Source organism: Mytilus trossulus, chromosome 8, assembly GCF_036588685.1.
Source record: "Mytilus trossulus isolate FHL-02 chromosome 8, PNRI_Mtr1.1.1.hap1, whole genome shotgun sequence".
In the NCBI taxonomy this organism is placed as follows: domain Eukaryota; kingdom Metazoa; phylum Mollusca; class Bivalvia; order Mytilida; family Mytilidae; genus Mytilus; species Mytilus trossulus.
In genome coordinates this window covers 31230215-31253162 of record NC_086380.1, presented here as the reverse complement: position 1 = coordinate 31253162, position 22948 = coordinate 31230215, and the positions used below count along the sequence as shown (strand labels likewise).

The window sequence follows — 22948 nt, the reverse complement described above, 5'->3', positions numbered from 1 at the left end:
AAGGTCTATTAGTAGACAACAAAATTGTTGACAGCTCAACGCAACATACAGAAAGGAATGAAGAAACTATAACAACAAGTAGTACTCTCTCATCATGCTCAAAGAACATCAATTCCACTGCGCAAGATCAAAATGAAACCAGTGCAAATTCCGAATTTCAGAAAATTAAAATGAAAGAACTTCGACAACTAGAACAGAGGTTGCGGAAAAAAGATGAACAGTTGAAGCTGAAGGAGACTGCTATTAATGAAAACATGTCAGAAAAAAACGAAAGTGCTGGATAGACTGTTTAAAGCTGAAGCAAGAAACCTAGAGTTGGAACAGACCGTAAAAACTATATTCACAAGAATTGAGACACTAGAGGCCTATAAGACTACACAGGGAAACGGTGGGACTATCCACAGTATCCCTAACACTGAAGACAAAGTTAGTCATGATAGTACCTCAAGTGATAAACTCATAGTGGGAATTAGAGACAAAGTCACCAACTACGTACTTGGTAAAGTGGATGAAGAACTCAACAAACTTCTCAACAACAGCGGTAATATATCATCAAATTCGGAACAGTTTAATTCTAGTCAACAATCGTATGATCAGCAAAAATCATTTGTGCAACCACATCAACACTCTCCAAATCAGCATTCAATTCGAAATCAACCATATGTTACAACTCAACATCCAAATCCTCAATACCCATATTACGGCCAACCTGTTTTTCACAATACATCTCATTTGCAACCAAGTCATCAGTGCTCAAATGCCTACTACCAATATGATCACATTCAAAAAAGGGAACAAGATACAGAATTTATTCATTCAGCTAACCTTCACCCCGATGTCAACTATGATAGAAACATATGTATAGAAAACTTACTTGAAATACTTCCAAATGAACAAATGAGTGTTAACAAGACTGAACTTTCACACTCAAATGAATCATACAGGAATGATAAAGAAGTGGTCAACAATCAACAGAGTATAGGGAAAAGTGATCCCAATTGGTTCCACATCTCCCTTGAAGGTGCACCTGTAAGCTATGAAGTAAACAACAGTGACATGCATTTTTTATACCAACAGAGCCTCATCCGTCCGACAATATAGCAATAAAACCTAGATCCATAGAATAGAAGGCTAAAAACTGTAAATATGTATTAAAGATTTTAGATTTTAATTGTAAAAACATTTTAACCTGTGGTCCACTATTTCATGAATTAAAAGACTCTATTGACATTTATCTACTTCAAGAACACTGTCACAATGTCAGTTACAGATGTTGAATGACATTCTACTTGATTATAAGGGTATTGGTAAAGCAGTAGACTCCAGCGACCCAATTACTCCATGGAGAATGCCAAGAGGTTATGGTGGGACTGCTATACTATGAAAGAAAAATCTTGACTCCATAGTCACTCCACTGTCTATAGGAAATAATCGAATACAATGCATAGAGATCAATGGTGACCCAAATTTATTAGTCATTTCAGTATATTTGCCGTGTAAAGGTTCAACAAATAGTCAAACAGAATTTCAAGAATATCTAGATCTTTTGAATGAAATATTGACAACCTATGAACTAACACACCAAATAATAATAGGTGGTGACTTTAATGAGGAAATCTTTGGATCTAATGACTCGATAAGACAGAAATATATAGTGTCATTTATGGACGAACACTGTCTGTGTACAAAAGATACTGGAAAAACATTCATTAGAGCTAATGGGAGTGATTGTACTGCAATCGACTATATACTTTTTCAAGAAACTTTTAAAGAATCAATCATTAATATTAGGAAATGTGATTTAGTTGGGAATGTTTCTGACCATTATCCTCTTCTATTGTCTTTGGATTTCAAAACAACTAAGAGTTCAAATACGAAAACAGAATTTAAGACTAAATTGAAAGTTAAATGGGATAAAGCAGACTTGTTGAAGTACACTGAGATAATTAATGAGGGACTTATTACATCTCTAAAAGTTATAAATACAAAAGATGATATAGAAACAGGTTTTCATGATATAACAGCTGTAATAACAAAAGCCACCAATGAGATAGCACAAAAACCAAAAATTCGAAAGAATAAACCAAAATTAAAAGTAATGTCTGACGAAATTTTAAAAGCTATTAAGAATAAGAAATCAGCATTTTATTATTGGAAAGCAAATGGACGGCCAACTGATTGCTTAGATCCTTTTCTACTTGAAAAGAAAATTACAACACAGGAACTGAGAAAAACTTGTAGATTGGAAATTGCACAAAAACGCATGCAAGAAAGAAACGAAATTATTGAAGCAAGTTCATCAAACAAAACTCTCTTCTATAAACTTATCAACAAGCAACGTGGAAAACTATCTAGACGTATAGATGAGCTGAATGTAGGTGACAACATTTATAACACTCCAGAGCAAATAATGGAGGGGTGGAAAATACATTTTGGTCAACTAGCAGAAAACACTCTTGATGAAAATTTTGATTCCAATTATTTAAAGAATACTGAAAATGAATATAAAAACATCATTGAACTCTGCAGTGAGCAATTTATTCATGTTAATGTAACACAGGAAGAAATTTTAAAAGCTATAAACAGTCTGAACCGAAACAAGGCAGCAGATTTCTATGGCATTACAGCTGAGAATATTATCCACGGCGGTGCCAACCTTTTAACATACTTACAAGCTTTAATCAACAAATCATTTGAAAAACATTTTATTCCTGATTCACTCAAAATTGGAACCCTCTTTCCGGTATTTAAAAATAAAGGAGAATGTAAAAATGCAAAAAACTACAGAGGAATTACTGTAACACCAACATTCTAAAAAGTTATCGAGAAGATACTAACAATTAGAGAGAACTGTAAAATAATAATATGTCAAAATCCGTTACAAAGAGGTTTCACAGAAAATTCATCACCATTACTTTGTGAACTTATAGTAGAAGAATTTGAAAGAGAGAATAAAGATCTTAAGCGCCCAACATATATAGGCCTCCTTGATGCAAAATCTGCCTTCGATGTAGTGGTTCACGCAAACTTAATTAAAAGACTTCATCAATATGGTTTTTCAAATCAATCAATATTATTGATAGACAATCTTTACCAAAATGCAGTGTCATATGTCAAATGGGACAATAGCTTCTCAGAAGATTTCTTTAAAATAGAACAAGGTGTTCGGCAAGGCGGCACTCTCAGTGCTGATTTATATAAACTATATATAAATCCTCTTTTGAATTTTCTATGTGACTCTGGACTTGGTGGAAAAATTGGAAACTAATTGCTGTGCACCGACATGTGCAGACGATGTTGCACAACTTGTCTGTAACCCATTAGATATACAAACAATGGTAGATATAGCCGTGGATTTCAGTAAGCGCGAAGGATACCATCTACAACCTTCAAAAAGCGTAATTTTACCTGTAAAAAGCAAAGCTAAAACTATAGAAACTAATTTAGGATTTTGGAAATTGAACGATACTGTAATGCCAGTGGTAGACAAAGCTTCACATATTGGAATAACGAGATCTCAAAACAATTCTGCACAAACAACTGTTGACGAAAATTTAAATAAAAAAAACAGAAGGGCTATCTACAGTCTAATGGGAACTGGTCTACATGGGGAGAATGGTCTTGATCCTGAAACATCAATTGCAATGTTGAGAACATATATTCTTCCAATACTAACCTATGGGCTTGAAATTGTGATACCAAAAGGCAAAATTCTTGACAATTTACAGATCCAATACAAAAAGTTACTTAAGCAAATTCTTTCACTAAATATTAATGTGGCTGACCCTGCTGTATACTTAATATCTGGTTTACTACCTATAGAAGCAGAAATACACTTAAAAATCCTCTCATTGTTTGGAAATATTGCAAGATCAAATAAAAATTCATCTGAGTGGAAGCTAGCAGAAAGACAACTACAGATTAAGAGCTTTGATAGTAACAGCTGGTTTATAGACATGAAAAAGATATGTATCAAATATAGTCTAGAAAACCCATTATCACTACTTTATATTGAAATGTCAAAAGGAAAATGGAAGAAATTGACTACCACAGCAGTACATAAATATTGGACAACAAGAATTAATGAAGAAATAATGTATTACTCAAGCTTGAAATACATTCCAACATCTTTATTTAAAGTTGGGAAAATTCATCCTTTGGCCTTAGCGAACAGTGCTAATCAAAGAGACATCAATAGAATTCCAATAAGAATAAAAATTGCAACTGGATCCTACATTCTACAAACGAATAAAGCAGCTTACAATCAAAACAACGTTGATCCAACTTGTAAATTGTGTGACCAAGCAGAAGAATCACTTTCACATTTCTTGCTGTGTTGTAGAGCACTTGACCAATTTCGTACACCAATTTTGAAAAACATTATATATAAATGTAGTGAACATTCTAATATTCAGCTAGACATTTTGCAACTAATTATTAATCCATTCCACTATGCTTGCAGTGCTGAGTCAGAAAATGATATAAGCTATAGAATTGAACCTTTGTGTAGACAATTAATTTATAAATTACACAATAAGAGGTACGAAATACTTTCAAAAATGGACTTGATAAGTAGCAGGAGAAAGATGAACTTTAAAGTCAGTTAGATAGGTCAAATAGGGTTTTTGCAGATCGCCTAGGCTTAATATTTAGTTTTATAAATAGAATTTTAATAGTATAAAGACAATTTTTATCTTTTACATATAAAAGGATAAATAAATATCAAAAACTGTGAACTGTGTACATAATCCTCACAGTGTATATATATTGATGGATTGATATTCTATACTGTTGCGTTGGTGGAACTATTTTTATTGTTTTACTCCATATAACGGAGGTGTGCCTATATTGGCAGAAATTCATAGGATACAGATACAGAATGATCAAAATTAGTGTGTGTCAAACTGCTATTTAACCAGTGTAATTTTGATAAATTGGTTGGTTCAAGTTTTTATGTTTTTGTAAAAGGGTTAAAGCAAATAATTTGTCATACTTTTATGAAAATTAAACGAGCCAATTTAATTTAAGTGAAGGTGTTGGGTACCACCTTAAATCACAAATAATACATTCGTAATATACTATGCAGCCAAAATGTTACATGTAACATGTGTGATCTTTCCAACTTAGAAGTTGTCTGCTTTATTTTAAATGTTTTTTATAGAGTTTGTATGATCTAATCCATTTCTTTGCATTGTAAAACAAGATTTGTTAAATTTATGTTTATAAGAGCTAGTATATTCCTGTCTTACACAAGATTTTAGAGGACGTTATAAGACTCATTTAAAATAAGGAGATCTGGTAGGATTGCCAATGACCCAACAAAGTCCATTTCTTTGTAAAACAAAATAGTTAATGACATTTATAAGACATCTTCCTTTCCTGTATTTCACAAAATGTTAGAGAATGTTTTTATAACAGTAGTCCTTCACTTTATCAAACAAGATTTCTGATGACGTTTATAAGACCTAGTCCATGCAAAGATTTTTCCACAATGACAAATAATCTGTTGTTTCTTATGTTTCCCCTTTATATGCTCTTGCAGGAAACGTAAGCTTTTTGTCTTTGTACCACAGTATTCACAACTATATTCTTCTCTATTTTCTTCAGGTGAAAACTTGCATTCCCTTTTATGTCTGTCTAAGGAAGTTTTATATGAAAACCCTTTATTACAATGTTCACAAATGTGGTCACGTTTGTTCAAATGCACACTATTTATGTGCCCTTGATAATGCATATGTGTACTGAAGCTTTTTCCACACTCATGGCACACAAAACGTTGATTTCCGTCGTGCCTTCTCATATGCACATGTAATCCTGAACTGGACATAAAAGTTTTACCACAGGTATCACAAACATAAGGTTCCGAATGACGTAAAATATGATTTTTCAATGCCCATGGTTCTGTAAATTTAGCAGAACAAGATGGACACTTCAAATGATGACCATGAGTACGCTCATGACGTCGCAAGGAGCGTTTACCTACAATTATATCACAAAGTTTACACTTTACTCTTTCGTCCATGTTTTTACCCTCCTTTGACAAATCTTTGGTAGTGTTCAAATGGTCCTTCGTGTCAGTAATTGACATTACATCCTGTTGAATTTCTGGTAATGAGGGTAAACTGTTTGCAATTTCTAGAATTTGTTCTAAATTTTCTAACGGTTGTGGATCTAAAATATCGAAGTCTAAATTTTCAGATGTTGTTGCTTGATTTGGAATCCTACTTGTACATGATTGTCTTATTCCTTCCATTACAACAGAAGTTTGGTCACTGTTGATTTCAGTTTGCCATAGTTCTTTGATACTTTTTGATAAAGCGGTCCTTTGACTTGTGGGCAATTTTTCTGTAAGAAAAAGATCAACAGCTTTTAATAAATTTACAACACAAATATACAAACATAAAATAAAACTAACAAACCAATATATACCAATATACTAATAGCAGTATCTAGATTTCGATTTGACGCTATTACTATCTTACATAATGAATCACCTTTCACACAAAACTTACTAATCTCTTCGACAAGGACAAGCATTGCATATCTCAATTTATTATCTGTGACGAGTGTCCTTTTAAATATGGCTCACATCGTACCCAAAGATACACTTTACCAAGCCGCAATGTTACTGAAAGTATTTGTAGATATATCTTTTCTGTGTTCTAATACTCTTTTAAACATTCTGTATTTGGTTTTAAACCCATAGAACGGAAGAAAATGATTGAATTTTAAAAGCAAACATAGTGCTTTCAGTTAGCTTTGGCATTTAAATTTTATTTATACCTGTGTTGGAATCATTTCTTTCGTGAGGTTTCCGCAAATTGGATATGATACTTGACTGGTCAAGTTCGTCACTGTCGGATCTGAAAAGAAAAAAAATATTGTAAAGGTGAGAAATTGTTATAAAATAGCTTGAGGATAAAAATAAATGTGTTTTGGTATATAAACACCCTCTAAATTGAATATCCCAGGGTGTTTAGTGTTTTAATCAAATTATTTCGTATCTATTGAAAATGTCTGCATAATATCAAAATGTTATTCATTAGAACACAATGATACAGTTTTTGCAGATGTAAAATTAGCCCCCAAGACCTACATATGTATTCGATGATACATATATTTAAAATATCGTTGAGATTAAAGAGAACGGGATGAAAGCAGATAAAATTTGACCAAAAATGAATTGTGTACACGTATTTAAAGGTATTGTCGAAGAACATCTATATCAGCTACATGTATTTACCTATTTATTTCTAGGATTTTTATAAGAACTTAAAAAGTTATAATAGTTCAAATTTATATATATAGAAAGTTAAATTGTCTCAACCAGTCACTCATGATTTTATGGAATTGTATTTGACACTGATCACTCGTTCAAGATCGTACTTTGTTTGTCGACATACCGAACTCCAACGTTAATTCGAAACGTAAAGTCCCTAAGAAATGCCAAATGGCAAAATATTAAGCTCAAAAGTCATGTTCCCGACTTGCTCCAGCTATTGCCTTATATAGAGAAATAATGGATGCCTTATATAGAGAAATAATGGATGAAACCTGGTTTAGCAGCTTTCTAAATATATCACTGGTATGACAGTCGCATTAAATTCCATTATATTTACAACTATTTTTGAAAAGAACAAATAGGGGTTATGCTGTTAACAAAGTGTAAATAATTGTCATTACTATAAAACAAACAAATATGGCAACACAGAAAAACAAAAAGGCATACATGTATTTGTATAGAGAAAGCACATTAGCAAGACCAAAAGACAAGAAAAATTTACCGCAGCACAATAACGGTATGTAAAAGTACCAAGCAGTGCAAAAAAGTATAATAACAAGAAGACTGAATTCCGAGGAAAATTCAAAACGGAAAAATCCCTTATCAAATGGCGAAATCAAATGGTAAAACAGATCAAACGAATGGACAAGTGTCATATTCCTGACATGGACAGGCATTTTTGAATGGACATCATAATAATTCTACTAAACAGTAAAACTAATAATATAAAAATACAAATAAAAGGATTCTATAACACGTTATCAAGATGATAAACAACGCCAGTATCTACAATCTATACTTCCAGACCAACGAGTATTATTTGTGAAGTTGATACAGAATATTTATCAACACGGTCTTAGTATCTTCTGATGAACTTTTATTTGATAAACGATACTTTCTTTAATGCCCTTTGTTCGTCAACGGCTTTGTATGATAATTGTGATGCTTTACAAAGTATGGTTATCAGTTACAAGCTTTAAATACCAAATGAGCTGGGATGGTATAATGCTACTAAGATGGATTGAAATTTCACAATTTAAAACGTCTCATTTTTCATAGATTCTTGCACTTATATGACCGCTGAAAGTGAAATCAAACATCTGACTTCTTTGGTCTTGCTTTTGCCTAAAAGAATTCCGATTCGATAGAAAATAAAAAGAGGTCAGAAAGATAAGGCGCACAGTTTTTTCTAATATATATGCCCATAATTTGTTGAAAAAGTCCGCCTCGTAATTTAAAGAATGTGTTGTCAATAAAATACTCCAGCATATATACCAATCACTTGTTCCTCTGTGTAACTCAGGACATATTTTAAGCTAGATCTGTTCGTGTCTATAAATTGGGAAAAAAAGTCAAAATCTTCAAAACCTCTAAACTCTTTTATCTTTTCATGAAATTAAATCATTATGTTTTTTGTTTTTTTTATCTATTCAGCATTTCCAATTACTTATTTGTAATTGGTTTGAAGTATATAAGGTACAAAAACGGTTCATAATTATTTAAAATTTCCTTAGAGCTATAAAATGTATTAATCCATTTGTGCTATATGGATCGATTTGTGCTAAAGGGAAGTTTATATATATCATAAATTGATATTTTCTTCACGCTAAAAATAAGAATGATCATATCATATAGATTCAATTAAGTTGCACTTCAACTTCATCAAAAACTAACTTGACTAAAAACTCAAAGGAACTTATGCGGGACATACAGATGAACGGATGGACGATAAAAATCTGTTCAACTCTTCGTCAAAATCAATCTTCAAATCTATATAAATGAGACTAAGAAGCATGAGTTTTTACCGTTGGATGTGCAGTCTCTCGTAACTTCAATCAAATAAACCAAAATCGAGATAAAAAATAAAACTTATGGAAATCGCATGAACTTAAAACTGTCATTGCTATGCACATTATACCTGCATGTATCCTCATTAGACTCAATCCTCGGCCCTTGGTGGCTAAGTGGTCTTAGAAGTTACTATTGTAATCACTAGACAGTCAACACTAAAGTTTTGAATTCGAACTCAACTCTTGCGTGTGCACTCGACTCCGATCTTTATTGACTAGGATTATCAGTTTTTCTATTGAAGGTAAGCGGTCGTGTTGCTTATGTTATATAGTATAATTCGGTAGGTCACATTCATGAAAGGGAATGGGATTGTAGTTACGACGTAAGGAACATTTCCGAAATCATTTGTAAAACGGTTATTTCATAACAGTCAACCAACTCCTGATGGCGTCTGTAAAATTTAGGGAAGATTTCAACTTCACCATTTGGAACTCTTGGTTTAATAGCTTCCTTGCGAGCAGCAACCCTCTATCAAGAAAATCATGATAGGAATTCTAATGCAACAACGTTTGTAACGTTCATTTTGATTGGATAACGTCACTTTTTTACATGGCATCAATTGACAATTGATGCTATGGGACGTACGCGCAAGCGCAGACGGCATATGACAGATTTTAATTACATGTTTTAACGTTGTTTTCTGTCAATTTCATTAGAATGGAGATAACAATATTGTATTTTAAGCTCCGACGGCATCAATTGGGGATTTGATGGTCGCAAATACCCGTTTACTGTCTCCGCTAACGCGTCGCCAGTAAACTTAATTTGCGACCATCAAATCCCCAATTGATGCCGTCGGAGCTTAAAATACAATACAGTTATCTCCTAAATGCAAGCACGGGAATATCGTATCAATCGGGAGATATATACCCTGTATGTGAGTGCTACTTGAATGTTGGTTCTTAGAAATGGAAAGTTCAGAATTTAAAAGCTGAATTCATATCTTTTGTCGTAAAGTTTTGTTTTCAACCGACCCTAATTGTCTATTTCTAGATGAAAGTCAAGATATGAGGCCGAGTCAACTGTATCTGTTGTTACCTGACTTGTTTGATGTGATAGATGCGTTCAACTTAAGTCTGTACTCAGCTTGGGTAATACCTTTTTTCTATGTCAACTTCATTAAAATCTATGAAAAGCAAATATTATGAAGGCTTCAAATTCTAAATATTTTTGTATTACAATCCATCATGGAATCTTCTTGCGTTGTTTGTCATAGTTTTTAATGCATTCAAGGACAGATTCTTTAAAATTTTCATACAGTTTAACATCAGGATGTACAAGGACAAGAGTAGAAAAATAAAATCCAAATTCTACGTTTAAAACAAGAATGCTCAATCTGCACTTTCATTTTCTATTTTCAATGGACCGTAAAAAATGCGAAAAAATCTCTATTATGGCATTAAAATTAGAAAGATCATATTATTGGAAACATGCGTATAAAGTTTCAAGTAGATTGGACTTCAATTTCATCACAAACTACCTCGACCAAAAACTTTAACCTGAAGCGATACAGACGGAGGTAATAACAAGCAGATGAACGAATGAACGAACGGATACGACGTGCTATATGGAAAAAAAAAATGTCATACAAATACTAAATAACTCTTAAATAATATTTTGAATCATCACCAAAAAATGTACAGATCTTTAGATTAATAAAACTAAGAAGTGTGTATAGTTTGAAGCAAGTCATTACAGGTTATGTTCTTCTCATATATTTTATGATAGTATGATACTTAACGCCTAACAGGAGGGATTGTGCCTGATATTCATATGATAAAGACATAATCTTTCAATCAGTTTAGTTGAGGTCTGGAGCTGGCATGTCAGTTAACTGCTAGTAGTCTGTTGTTATAAATGTTGTCATTTTATTTCTTTCTTTTGTAACATCTTCTGATATCAGACTCAGACTTTTCTTGAACTGAATTTAAAAATGCGTTTTGTTATGTGTTCACCTTTCTACACTGGCTAGAGGTATAGGGGAAGGGTTCATATCCCAAGTAAGGAGTTTCTGGCCTTTGTTAGTCTTGTATGATTTTTAATTTTAGTTTCTTGTGTATTTTTCGGAATTTAGTATGACGTCCATTATCACTATACTAGTATAAATATTTTTTAAGGGGCCAGCTCAGCCGGTATGGGTGCAGGAGTTTCTCACTACATTAAAGACCCATTTGTGGCCTTCGGTTGTTGTCTGTTCTAAGGTTGGGTTGTTGTTGCTTCGACACATTCCCCATTTCCATTCTCAATTTTATTTAAGATAAGATGCAACATGTGAAAAATAAACACCCTGTTTTAGTTATAAAATCCTGTAACTCAAAAAGCTTAAATCCTATTTTCATTAAAAAGAATAGTTAAGTTTCATGAAATTTGGATGAGCGATTCTCAAGTTACGGTGTGACATTTTGATAGGCATATAAAACATGATCACATCATATCAAATATAGCTTTAAATTGATGACTATACTTTCATGGTACAACATTTACCAAATCCTTACAGCAAATGTATAAATAGAATTAAGGACTGACAAAAAAAGTAGAGACCAAAAACAGACAATACGTTTCTTCTTTTAGAGACAGGAGCTCAGAACATGTAAACACAAGCTCATCCTTTTAAAGTTTAAGCATGTTTAAGTACAAGCTGACATTGAGTTGAATATGTTTGGGCAAATAATGAACAACATTAACAAGTAGCAAATTTATCTGTAAAGGTAATTTTAATCAAACATAAGGCTATTCTGTACATTTTTTATACACTTTTTCAAATGATATGCCAATGAAGATCTCCATTTAAACTCTTTTCCACAATATTCACATGTTTTCCTTTTTAAATTGTGCACAACAAGTGTGTGTTCTCTAAGTCCATCTTTTGATCCATATATTACGTGACAGATGTCACACTCAAATTTTGTATCTTCTTCTAGTGTACTATGACGTGCCTTTTTGTGTTTCAAAAGAGACTTCCAGTACTGAAATGAGGCATTACACTGGTCACATTTTTCTCTCAACAAATTGTTATGTGATGACATGTGACCATTAAAGTTATATAAAGTTCCAAAACCTTTTCCACATACATTACATGTGAATTTGAATTCTTTCTTATGAATAGTTTTATCGTGTAAAGTTAATCCATACTTTGATGTGAATGACTTTCCGCATGAGCTACATAGAAACATTTTGGTTTTTGAACTTGGTTCAGAATTTATAGATGGGTCAACATTCAACTTCTGTCTTTTATTGGTTATTGTGTCTGCATGACTAGTATGCCCTTTACGTAAATGTTTGTAATAATAACATTTGATATTTGTTGTATATTTACACAGTTTACATGTGTATTTTTCCTGGATGGATTCATGTTTAACTACTGCATCTGTAGGTCTATCAAATTCAATATCGTCATCTTTTGGTTTATTTGGATTCCTGCAAGAGAAAATGGAATAATATCATGAATATTACTGAAAGAGATTGGAAAGGATATTAAGTCCATATTTAGTTTTGCAGTCAAAATATTTTACAGAAATAACAACAAAATCCAAGGTTAACTACAAAAGTGCAAAAAAATCACTCACTGACAGTTAAAAATTCTAAAAAAAAGTTATGTTTTTAATTTTTGTCAAGTTGTTTTCCAAAAACTAAGCAGCATAACCAAATAATTGACGAGGACAATGATGAAAAAAACAACAGAATTGAGACAATAGCTTTGAGTACAATGATATTCTATGTAAGTTGTATACCTACCTACAGATGCCATTCTCTGCTCTAATTTAGTATGTTGATATTCATAATATTCAGCAGAAGTCAGCTCTAACATTGTTTAACCTGTATCCAAATGTCGGTAAAAATGACACTCTTTTGTGCATTAAACAATATTTTTTTGCAAATCATTTTCAATCTTTAGCTTTGTCACACAAAGTTATAATCCCAATTCTCATTTCCTATTTATGTACATTTTCATAAACATAATAAATATCTGTCTAGCTCTTCCAACAGAATTCACATATTGCAATTTGGAGAAAGTTGTCATTGACATTGTCAGATGGTATTCTTCAGATGCAAGCGTTACAAAAGATTTTCATGAGGTAATTTTTTTTTATTTATTTGTTCTTCTTCCAACACTTTTTTTTTATATTCTTGTGCAATATTTGTTATTGTTTTGCCACATATTCATGACGTTGATAACATACTTAATGCACATATCATCGTATTTTGGGTTTTCTTTCTATTAGAATTCATTGTGATGTCACAATTTCCATTCAAAAAGTGTGCATAAAAGGAATTTATATGAAGTACAAATCTGACAATATATACATGATATATGCATATCAAAAAAGTATTTGTGTTTTGGAAACCCTCCCCTTTCAGCAAACACTTTATATTCATCAGTTTTTACACTGATTTTGTGATGAACACATGCATGACATGTAAACAAAAAATCCTATTTTCATGATTTTAAAAAACTTTTACACATTTTGGTCAATTTATCGCCTTTACCATGTTTACTATTTTCATGGAGATCACTCCACCATTTAACTAAAAACAGCAGCCTACAATGTATCATTGAAGTTTACAAAACCTTTAAAAATAAAAAGCTTCATTTAAAAGATAGGACTACTTACAGCTGGATGTGTTGTTGGAAAGGTTCTGCTTGTGTTATATACATTAGTTCACTTTCTTCAGACGTTTCTACAGTCTAAAAATAGAATAACATACATGTAATGCAATAATGTCTGTATTTAATTTATTTAGGTTGTATTAAAGCTTGTAAGGTGCTACGGCTTCTCCCCATGGCCTTTTAGCATCCTGGAAATTTGATGCTATATTTCTTGAATGTGATATTGATGCTGTCTGAATTGGTTTTCTTATCATGCTTATAGCAAATGTAAAGACTATGTTATAAATGTGATGCTATAATTTTTAGAAACAAGATCATTTTTTTTATAAATATTCCCCATTTACAATGTGCTTACCAGGATGCTAAATGAAATATCTTGGGAGAACACGGCATCTCTTCCATATCAATTAAAAGACAGGGTCATTTATCAGTTGTGCCACTCTTAATCAGTTATCCACAGTACTTGACACCACTGAGAGTATTAAACATGATAAACAGAAACCGGTCAGGCTATGAAATATCACCAGGCGCTGTTAATTATGTGTATTGGTATACAGTCAACTGAGTCAAGGGTCTAACTTAAATAAGTTATCAGAGAAAAATAACATGCATGTGTTATAACAGACACTTTCAAGAGTTGTCTACTCTTTTTTCCTTCATCTGTAATAACATATATGTTTGTTATCAGTTAAATGTATCATAATTATTTTATCTTTAATGGGCACTTGGGAATTCTTAAAACTTTGCGCAGTAGTTTAATATATTATCTTCATCATGTTCATAACAAATTTTCTAATTCCATTAATACAATTTTGATCAACCATGGTAAATCAATCAGACAAGACCTTTATGGGCAAACTAAGCTATAATAACAAGGCTTAGGTTATCACAAGCATGAAACTTACAATATGAACGTAAATCAGACACTGGGAATCTTGTGCAGTGCCTCATTACAAGCTGATCATTATTTCTTACAATGAATTGAAATAAATTGTTATGTAAGTCAGAGCAAAGCCTTTCAAGAGATATAGAGAATCAGTTATAACACCCTTTTGTTATTGCAGGAATATATTTTCTGTAATAACATAGGTGTGCTATGCATGTCAGATTGGTAAACTATGAGCTGTTATATCTTGGCAAAGATTAGTATGCATAAAGAAAATAATAATATCAATAGAAATAGAGAAAAAATTAACAAAATAAAGGTTGTATATATATATATTTTTCCCTTTGAAACAAGTAACATACATATGTTATCACAGTTTTTTTTATAATTTAGCCCCAAATAACAACATGTATGTTATTTTTCCCTTATAACTTATTTAAGTTAGACCCTTGACTGGTATATATGAATGAATATCGAATGAATGAATGATTTATTATAGTGCAACCTGTATATACAATAGATACATATCAATACAATATTACATTACAGCTAGCCAGATAGGCTTACGATGCACTGACAAATTAAAGTTCAAAATTTTGAAAAATAGATAACACATAGTTTTGGACGAATGTCTAAATTATTAGAAAATTCAACAGTTCAAGTAAAATAGTTAAATAATCTCTCTTCTGATACGATCTCAGTCCAAGATAAAGTTCGCTATACTTTTGTTGTTTTTAGATAACAGTTCATTTAAGGCAGCATTTGGAGGAAGTTCATTTATGCGTAGAGGATAAGCAGGATCTGGTGATATTGAAGTATATATATATATTATATCTTTATGATAAACTGAATTAATCAGTCATGTTTGTGACTGTTACAGATACTGCATCAGGGGTTATTTTTTTTTTTTTTTTTGAGTCAGTGTTGAAATAGTCATGATAGTTGTTAAAATTTTATGCAATTTTGCAGGAATTGGGAAGAAAAATATCAGAAAAAAAAACTATAAATTTAAAGTTCTACACATAATTTTTAATCACTTTTCTCTCCAAAATATCGAAATAAGACCTACATTTGGCATAACATTCATATTACATTAAGGTGGTACCCAACACCTTGACTAAAATTAATTTGGCTCCTTTAATTACCAAACAATTTTGACAAAATATTAACTTTGACCCTTTAAAAGAAATTTAAAAATTTGAAAACAAATGAACCTATCGCTTTCTGTCAAAAAATTGGTTGGATACATAGCAGTTTCAATGACAAACATTAATTTTGATCATTGAAAAGCTTAATATTTCCTTAACAATACGACATGATTAAAACGTTTAGATGATTTACAGAGTTATCTCCCTGTAGTGTTAGGTACCATATTAAGCATGTGCTACAGATTTATGATTGAGTATTACCCTTTAATCATTGATGATGTATAACTGTAGTTGAACTAACCTTAATGCCACAGGTTTTTTTTGATGAGATCACAACTTTGTGCTGGCTATGCATATGATCAGATAGATGACCAATTTGATGTCCAATCCAGTCACACATAGGACAAGCAAAAAGACTATGTTCATTTTTCATATGTTTCAAATATTTGGTTATCTCTAAAACTTTATTACATTTTGAGCATGTTCTTTTTTCCATTATGTTACTTTCATCATCAGAAGTCATTTTACAGACTAACTTATAAAGCCTTTTTTCAGTTTCAATATCAACCACACTTTGGTTATTTTCTGATAGTCTTTGCCTTTTTTGAGGGCTTGCATTTTCATTGTCATCATCTATATCAATTGATCCTTCAACTGAAATGGTTTCATTTTGGTTTTCATTGTGCTTCTCCCTTTCTTGACCTCTTTTATTGTTTTCACATGGTGAACTGGATCCCAATCTAACATTCAAGGTACCAAAATCACCAGTAATTTCTTTTTTCACTTCTTCTATAAAGTCAGAATTTTGCTGTATGAAAGAATCTTCAAAAGTTTCAGACTCATTGTTTTTGTTGGTAATAAGAGAGACAGGAACTGGAGGCTGTGAAGTCCTTTCAGGACAAAAACCTGAATTATTATCAAGATATGTCACTTCCTGTTTTACATTCTTGTTCAAAAATTCCATTTCAGTTTCCATCCCTAAAACAACACTGTCTAAATGAAGCAACTTACAGAGTTTAATAAATTCACTGATCAACTCCACATCAATTATTACTTCCCCAGTGTACAAGTATCGTACAAGTATCAGTACGATGGAACGAGCAAATCTACTACAAATATCTATAAAGTTACTGATAGGACTGGTTCCATCTTTTACACTGGTATTACAAAGGGGACCAGTGAATGCTTCTAACATCAGTCTGTGAACTGGTACCATTCTTGTTTTGGTACAGATCCATATGTCACACAAACAATCTGCTTGTTGTAATTTATATAATGCTGTAGATAAGGATTCTTTGTATCGAGATTCTTTCCACTTTACTTCCTGCATGGTTATCAACTACAAAATATATTTATCAAGGTAATCACATTAACAGATGTTTTATAGGGATTCTAAAATTGTAACTGAAGACACATACCAAGTTTTATATCATTTTGATGCAGAAAAATGTTACAAGTAAAAAATTGTTACTACTGATGCTGTACAATGTATCATTGTTTTTGTATTGTATGCAAATTTGCTTATTTTGAACAGTATCGCTGCTATGGATACTATAAGTTTATCTTAAAAGGTGTATCATGCTCATGTCCATTTTGTTGTATTGAACCTTTTGGTATAGAGATTCAAACATTTAAACCAAAGTTATTGTCTGGAAACCAAATGATCTTGGAAAAAAACAACGCTGTAATAGCAATATACAACCCAAATTTTTTTGGCAGCCGTATAGGGTATAGGATAGGTAAATGTAGGTTGGTATTTCATTTCATTTTTCTTTTCTTTGCATGGTTTTTTATATTGTTTCGTTCTGTCTTGCTGTCATAAAACCTACAAATCTCTTAATGGCAGAAACATTGGTAGGTGTTGACATTTTCATTACTGCTTTACCTTTGTTGGGATCGGCTTGAACACCTTCAGTTGTCAAGAGGTGACCTACTAATCAAACCTACTTTTACTTCAAAATTATTTTTTTCCCATAAGCAATGGAAAATATCCTAGCGGTTACAATACTGCTATAGACTACTTCAATTAAGTGTGCATCAGTTAATGACTGCAGTGTCTTAACATGCTTATACAATCAGTTATTAAATAGCCTTATCAAGATCATACATTGTCATAGGTGTCTAAACACATTTTTAACTTGTTTGTATTTGCGATAATCACGAGATAGTTTACCCACAGAGTCAGCTCAGTAACTGGAGTAATGTTATAATTTCTTGGTGGTTTAAGGCTGAACTTAACCCTTGTAGAGCATGCTTCTTCAGTTAAGACAGAATTCTTTTGATCCAATAATGCATGTTTTAGTTTGTTATTATTTTGTGATACATTGTAATCAAGTGATTTGCTGATTCCACCGTTCAATGCACAGAGACCCTTGTCACATGAGCTTTGACTCTGGAGTCTCATGAATCAAACTTAATTTGCTTTCATTATGTTCATATGTTTGCATGCTTTATTACTTCTATTTATTAGTATATGCATGATTTTTTACATAAAAGTCGGTTAAAGAACTCACCATGCAGAATTCATCATGTTTTGTATTATGTGTGAAGAAAAAGATTAGTATGGTACTTGAACTAAAGTGTGTATTCTTGTGGTTGTGTCAAGTATACTCTTAATCAGGGTTATCCTTGAAATTTACTTCTTGTAGTTTGAACAAAGTCTTGTTAGTGAACATAAACACAAAGTCGAATGAAAGTTCAATACTATATTATGAAACAAAATCACACGACTAATTATATTAAACAAATTACAAGTATTTATATAATTAACACAATGTACATCTAACTTCAGGCTCTACAATACAGCTGTCCTCTGTACTAAATAGACACAACTGTCTTCTCCTCACTTAAATTCTCTCTCTCCTTATCTCACGCTCTTTCTCGATTTATATGTCAGACTCCTATAACTGTACAAGCTCAAGCTCAGATACATGTACATATATAGACAACGGAGCTCTCAGCTCCAGAAATCCAGTTTCTCTGGTAATCAGTGCTTCTAGTGTTACATAAATTTACTAGGGCACCATATAATGCAAACTATTAGGGCTCACTAGTCAGTCAGGGGACTTACTGAAATAAGTGATTTTTAAATCACTTATTTGAGTAGCAAATTCAAGGTCTTTTCAAAAATTGGGATTTTGTAGTTTTTTCAAAATTTTAAACACATATATAGGTTTAAAGAACATCTTTTAAAATTAAAAAATATGAACTTTTTGGCTTCTTTTAAGTAGCAAGGTTTTTGCCTTTAAGGCTAGTTTTTACCTGAAAATTCTATTTTAGTTGAAAAAATGCTATAATAATGGCTTTACACAATGAACTGATACTTTCTTAAAAGATTTTTCACAGCAGTGGGAGTATTTTTCCTGTGAAGTTCAAGGTTTCATCTTTCAGATTATGTAATAAAATTCTGTTGTTTGCGGTAAAAATTTCACTTTTCGGGGTGTTGAAATTAGTGGGGGTTATTAAAAGAATGATACTTAAAGAAGTGATTTTGGGGAAGGAAATTGAGGTCTGATACTTAAACAAGTGATTTTTATGTCATTATCCTAGATTCAGTACAAGGTCATCACCTGAAATGACCTGGTCATCCTAGACAACACAGATGTTGGTTCTGATAAGTTTACATGGTTTAGAAACATAATTACTCCCTGGATCATTAGTATTCTATATTTAAAGCACACTAATATTAAATCACTTCTTCTAGTGATTAATTTGTACTACTTAAGGAGGCTCGAGGGTACATGTATAAAAATTTCAGAAAAAAAATGAAACATTTATTTTTCATTACAAATTTTATTTGTTACCTTTTGTAGTTGTTACTTTATCATATGGTACAAAAATCATTCAAAACAATCAATTTGTGTTGGCCCCAGAATACTTTTAAAATGTATACATCATTGAAAAAGTTCCAAATTATCTCCCTTTGGTGGAAACATGCCATTTTTTGGCTTTAAAATTGAAATATCTTTTTCAACTCATCGGTGACCTATATTTTTTAAAAGAATTTCCATATAAGCTGTACTTAAACTAAATTATTGTAAAATTTGAGCGATTTCTGTAATAAATTTCTTTTTTTTATTTCGATATTAACGTTATTTCTCCTATTACTTCAACAGAAAAAAAACACTTTTACAAAAATGTATGCTTCTTTCGAAGGCAGATTGTAAGCGCAAATGAACGGTGACCCCACTTTTTTTAATTTATTTTTCTATTAACTTTAAGATAAAGTTCATTTATAGAAAAATATAGAGAAATCCTATATAAATGATTATAATCCTGTATAAAATTATAATCCTGGTATTTTTGCTAACTATTTACACCACTGGGTCGATGCCACTGCTGGTGGACGTTTCGTCCCCGAGGGTATCACCAGCCCAGTAGTCAGCACTTCGGTGTTGACATGAATATCAATTTTGTGGTCATTTTTATAAATTTTCTGTATACAAAACTTTGAATTTTTCGAAAAACTAAGGATTTTCTTACCCCTGGAGTAGATAACCTTAGCCGTATTTGGCACAACTTTTTGGAATTTTTGGTCCTCAATGCTCTTCAACTTTGTATTTGTTTGGCTTTTTTAACTATTTTGATCTGAGCGTCACTGATGAGTCTTATGTAGACGAAACGCGCGTCTGGCGTATAAAATTATAATCCTGGTATTTTTGATAACTATTTACACCACTGGGTCGATGCCACTGCTGGTGGACGTTTCGTCCCCGAGGGTATCACCAGCCCAGTAGTCAGCACTTCGGTGTTGACATGAATATCAATTTTGTGGTCATTTTTATAAATTTTCTGTATACAAAACTTTGAATTTTTCGAAAAAACTAAGGATTTTCTTACCCCAGGAGTAGATTACCTTAGTTAGCCGTATTTGGCACAACTTTTTGGAATTTTTGGTCCTCAATGCTCTTCAACTTTGTATTTGTTTGGCTTTTTTAACTATTTTGATCTGAGCGTCACTGATGAGTCTTATGTAGACGAAACGCGCGTCTGGCGTATAAAATTATAATCCTGGTATTTTTGATAACTAATTAGACCCGCAAACCCCCTTAAATAGGTGATTATTAAAGAAAGACAACTCTAACTTCCAACCTTTAAGGAAATAATGTTACTTGAATTAGTGATTCAGAATTTCACTTGTTTAAGTAAGTCCCCTGACTGCTAGTCAAACAATTTTTTTTCGGTCTAAGGCTAAGTTCAGTTCTCAACTTTTCGTGGAGGGTGGTAAAGGGAGAGTGCTTGCACGAAAAAAACGTGAAATAAGACATAATTTCACGTTGAACATGAAATAATTTCTGTGATGAACGTTGCATGAAAAATAAATACTTTTATGTGAACCTTTTGTGATTGAGTCACTGTCTTCTTGTATATATTAACTCTTTGTTTTACTTGATATTCCCGATTTACAAATGTAGTATACACATTTATGATATAATTGGTCTACAGCTTTTAAAAAAGTATTTCTTGACGATCCCTGCCAAGTGTTTGAATTATATTTGAAAACAACCGAGCACGCAAAATAAAACCTTGAAAATCACGATGCATGTAAAATATAAATAAGCAGAACACGTTGAACGAGGCTTTCGTCTTGCACAACTGAACGTCAATTAAACTAGAGGCTCTAAAGAGCCTGTGTCGCTCACCTTGGTCTATGTAAATATTAAACAAAGGAAGCAGATTGAAAATTGACTACAAAGGTCAATAACTCCTACAGGGGTCAATTGACCATTTCGTTCAAGTTGACTTATCTGTAGATCTTACTTTGCTGAACATTATTACTGTTTACAGTTTACCTATATCTATAATAATATTCAATATAATAACCAAAAACAGCAAAATTTCCTTAAAATTACCAATTCAGGGGCCGCAACCCAAAAACAGGTTGTTCATTTCATCTGAAAATTTCAGGGCAGATAGATCTTGACCTGATTAACAATTTTACTTATGTCAGATTTGCCCTAAATGCTTTGGTTTTTGAGTTATAAGCCAAAAACTGCATTTTACCCCTATGTTCTATTTATAGCCATGGCGGTCATCTTGGTTAGTTGGCGGGGTCAACGGACACAGTTTTTAAACTAGATACCCCAATGATGATTGTGGTCAAGTTTCAAATAATTTGGCCCAGCAGTTTCAGAGGAGAAGATTTTTCTAAAAGATTACTAAGATTTACCAATGGTTAAAAATTGACTATAAAGGGCAATAACTCCAAAAGTGGTCAACTGATCATTTTGGTCATGTTGACGTACTTGTAGATCTTACTTTGCTGAACATTATTGCTTTTTACAGTTTATCTCTATCTAAAATAATATTCAAGATAATAACCAAAAACAACAAAATTTCCTTAAAATTACGTCGTCAGGGGCAGCAACCTAACAACGGAATGTCAGATTCATCTGAAAATTTCAGGGCAGATAGATCTTTACCTGATTAACAATATTACCCCATGTCAGATTTGCCCTAAATGCTTTGGTTTTTGAGTTATAAGCCAAAAACTGCATTTTACCCCTATGTTCTATTTATAGCCATGGCGGCCATCTTGGTTAGTTGGCGGGGTCACCGGACACAATTTTTAAACTAGATACCCCAATGATGATTGTGGCCAAGTTTGGTTAAATTTGGCGTAGTAGTTTCAGAGGAGAAGATTTTTGTAAAAGTTAACGCAGGACGACGACGGACGACGCCAAGTGATGAGAAAAGCTCACTTGGCCCTTCGGGCCAGGTGAGCTAAAAAGGAAAAACATGTTGAACGTCAAATAAAAAACGGCGATCACGTTGCACGAAAATAACCCTTGACCACCCTCTTCGTGTAATCAGTGGTAATTGGACAGTGGGACAGGTGTCTTGCACGAATTTTATGGTGGGTGCACATCTGTTCTCAAAGTTCCATCTACACCATATATTGAAATGTCGTGTTCCCTTAATCACTTTTGTATTCCCCCAAAAGCTTGAAAAACTCTTCACAGGAAAAGGGGGTTGACATTTAGACATTGGTCAAAATTTGGGACATGTCATGACTCTTTGCGTATATCACCATTTTTTGTGTCTTCCACTTTCCATTTGTTTAAACGTTTTTACTGTATGTTCTTAAATCTTACCTAAACCTGCAAATATTAATTTCGGGGTATTTTGTTTGGACCGGAAGCCATATTTCAGTAGTGTATTGAGGGGAGATA

At 32.4% G+C, this 22948-nt stretch overlaps 2 protein-coding genes across 2 annotated transcripts; one reads left to right on the top strand and one right to left on the bottom strand.

Moving 5' to 3' along the window:
- Positions 1–1663: 1663 nt before the first annotated feature.
- LOC134727578 (uncharacterized) lies at positions 1664–2815 on the top strand. The gene has a single exon (XM_063591958.1). The coding sequence runs from the start codon at positions 1664–1666 to the stop codon at positions 2813–2815; it is 1152 nt and encodes a 383-aa protein (XP_063448028.1).
- A 2507-nt stretch (positions 2816–5322) lies between these two features.
- On the bottom strand, positions 5323–22948 carry LOC134727576 (zinc finger protein ZIPIC-like). The gene is made up of 5 exons (XM_063591957.1): positions 22871–22948; positions 16078–17115; positions 13747–13820; positions 6784–6863; positions 5323–6345 (listed from the first exon to the last, which is right to left on the bottom strand). The coding sequence occupies exons 2-5, from the start codon at positions 17104–17106 to the stop codon at positions 5426–5428; spliced, it is 2103 nt and encodes a 700-aa protein (XP_063448027.1). The 5' UTR covers positions 17107–17115; positions 22871–22948; the 3' UTR covers positions 5323–5425.

Bases quoted from the DNA above. Each gene is read 5' to 3' on its own strand.
- LOC134727576 (XM_063591957.1), bottom strand. From the start codon at position 17,106: ATGCAGGAAGTAAAGTGGAAAGAATCTCGATACAAAGAATCCTTATCT. The intron at 13,821-16,077 runs GTTAGTTCAACT...TTCTATTTTTAG, and splicing joins AAAAAACCTGTGGCATTAAG to ACTGTAGAAACGTCTGAAGA. The intron at 6,346-6,783 runs GTATAAATAAAA...TTTTTCTTACAG, and splicing joins AAGAAATGATTCCAACACAG to AAAAATTGCCCACAAGTCAA.
- LOC134727578 (XM_063591958.1), top strand. From the start codon at position 1,664: ATGGACGAACACTGTCTGTGTACAAAAGATACTGGAAAAACATTCATT.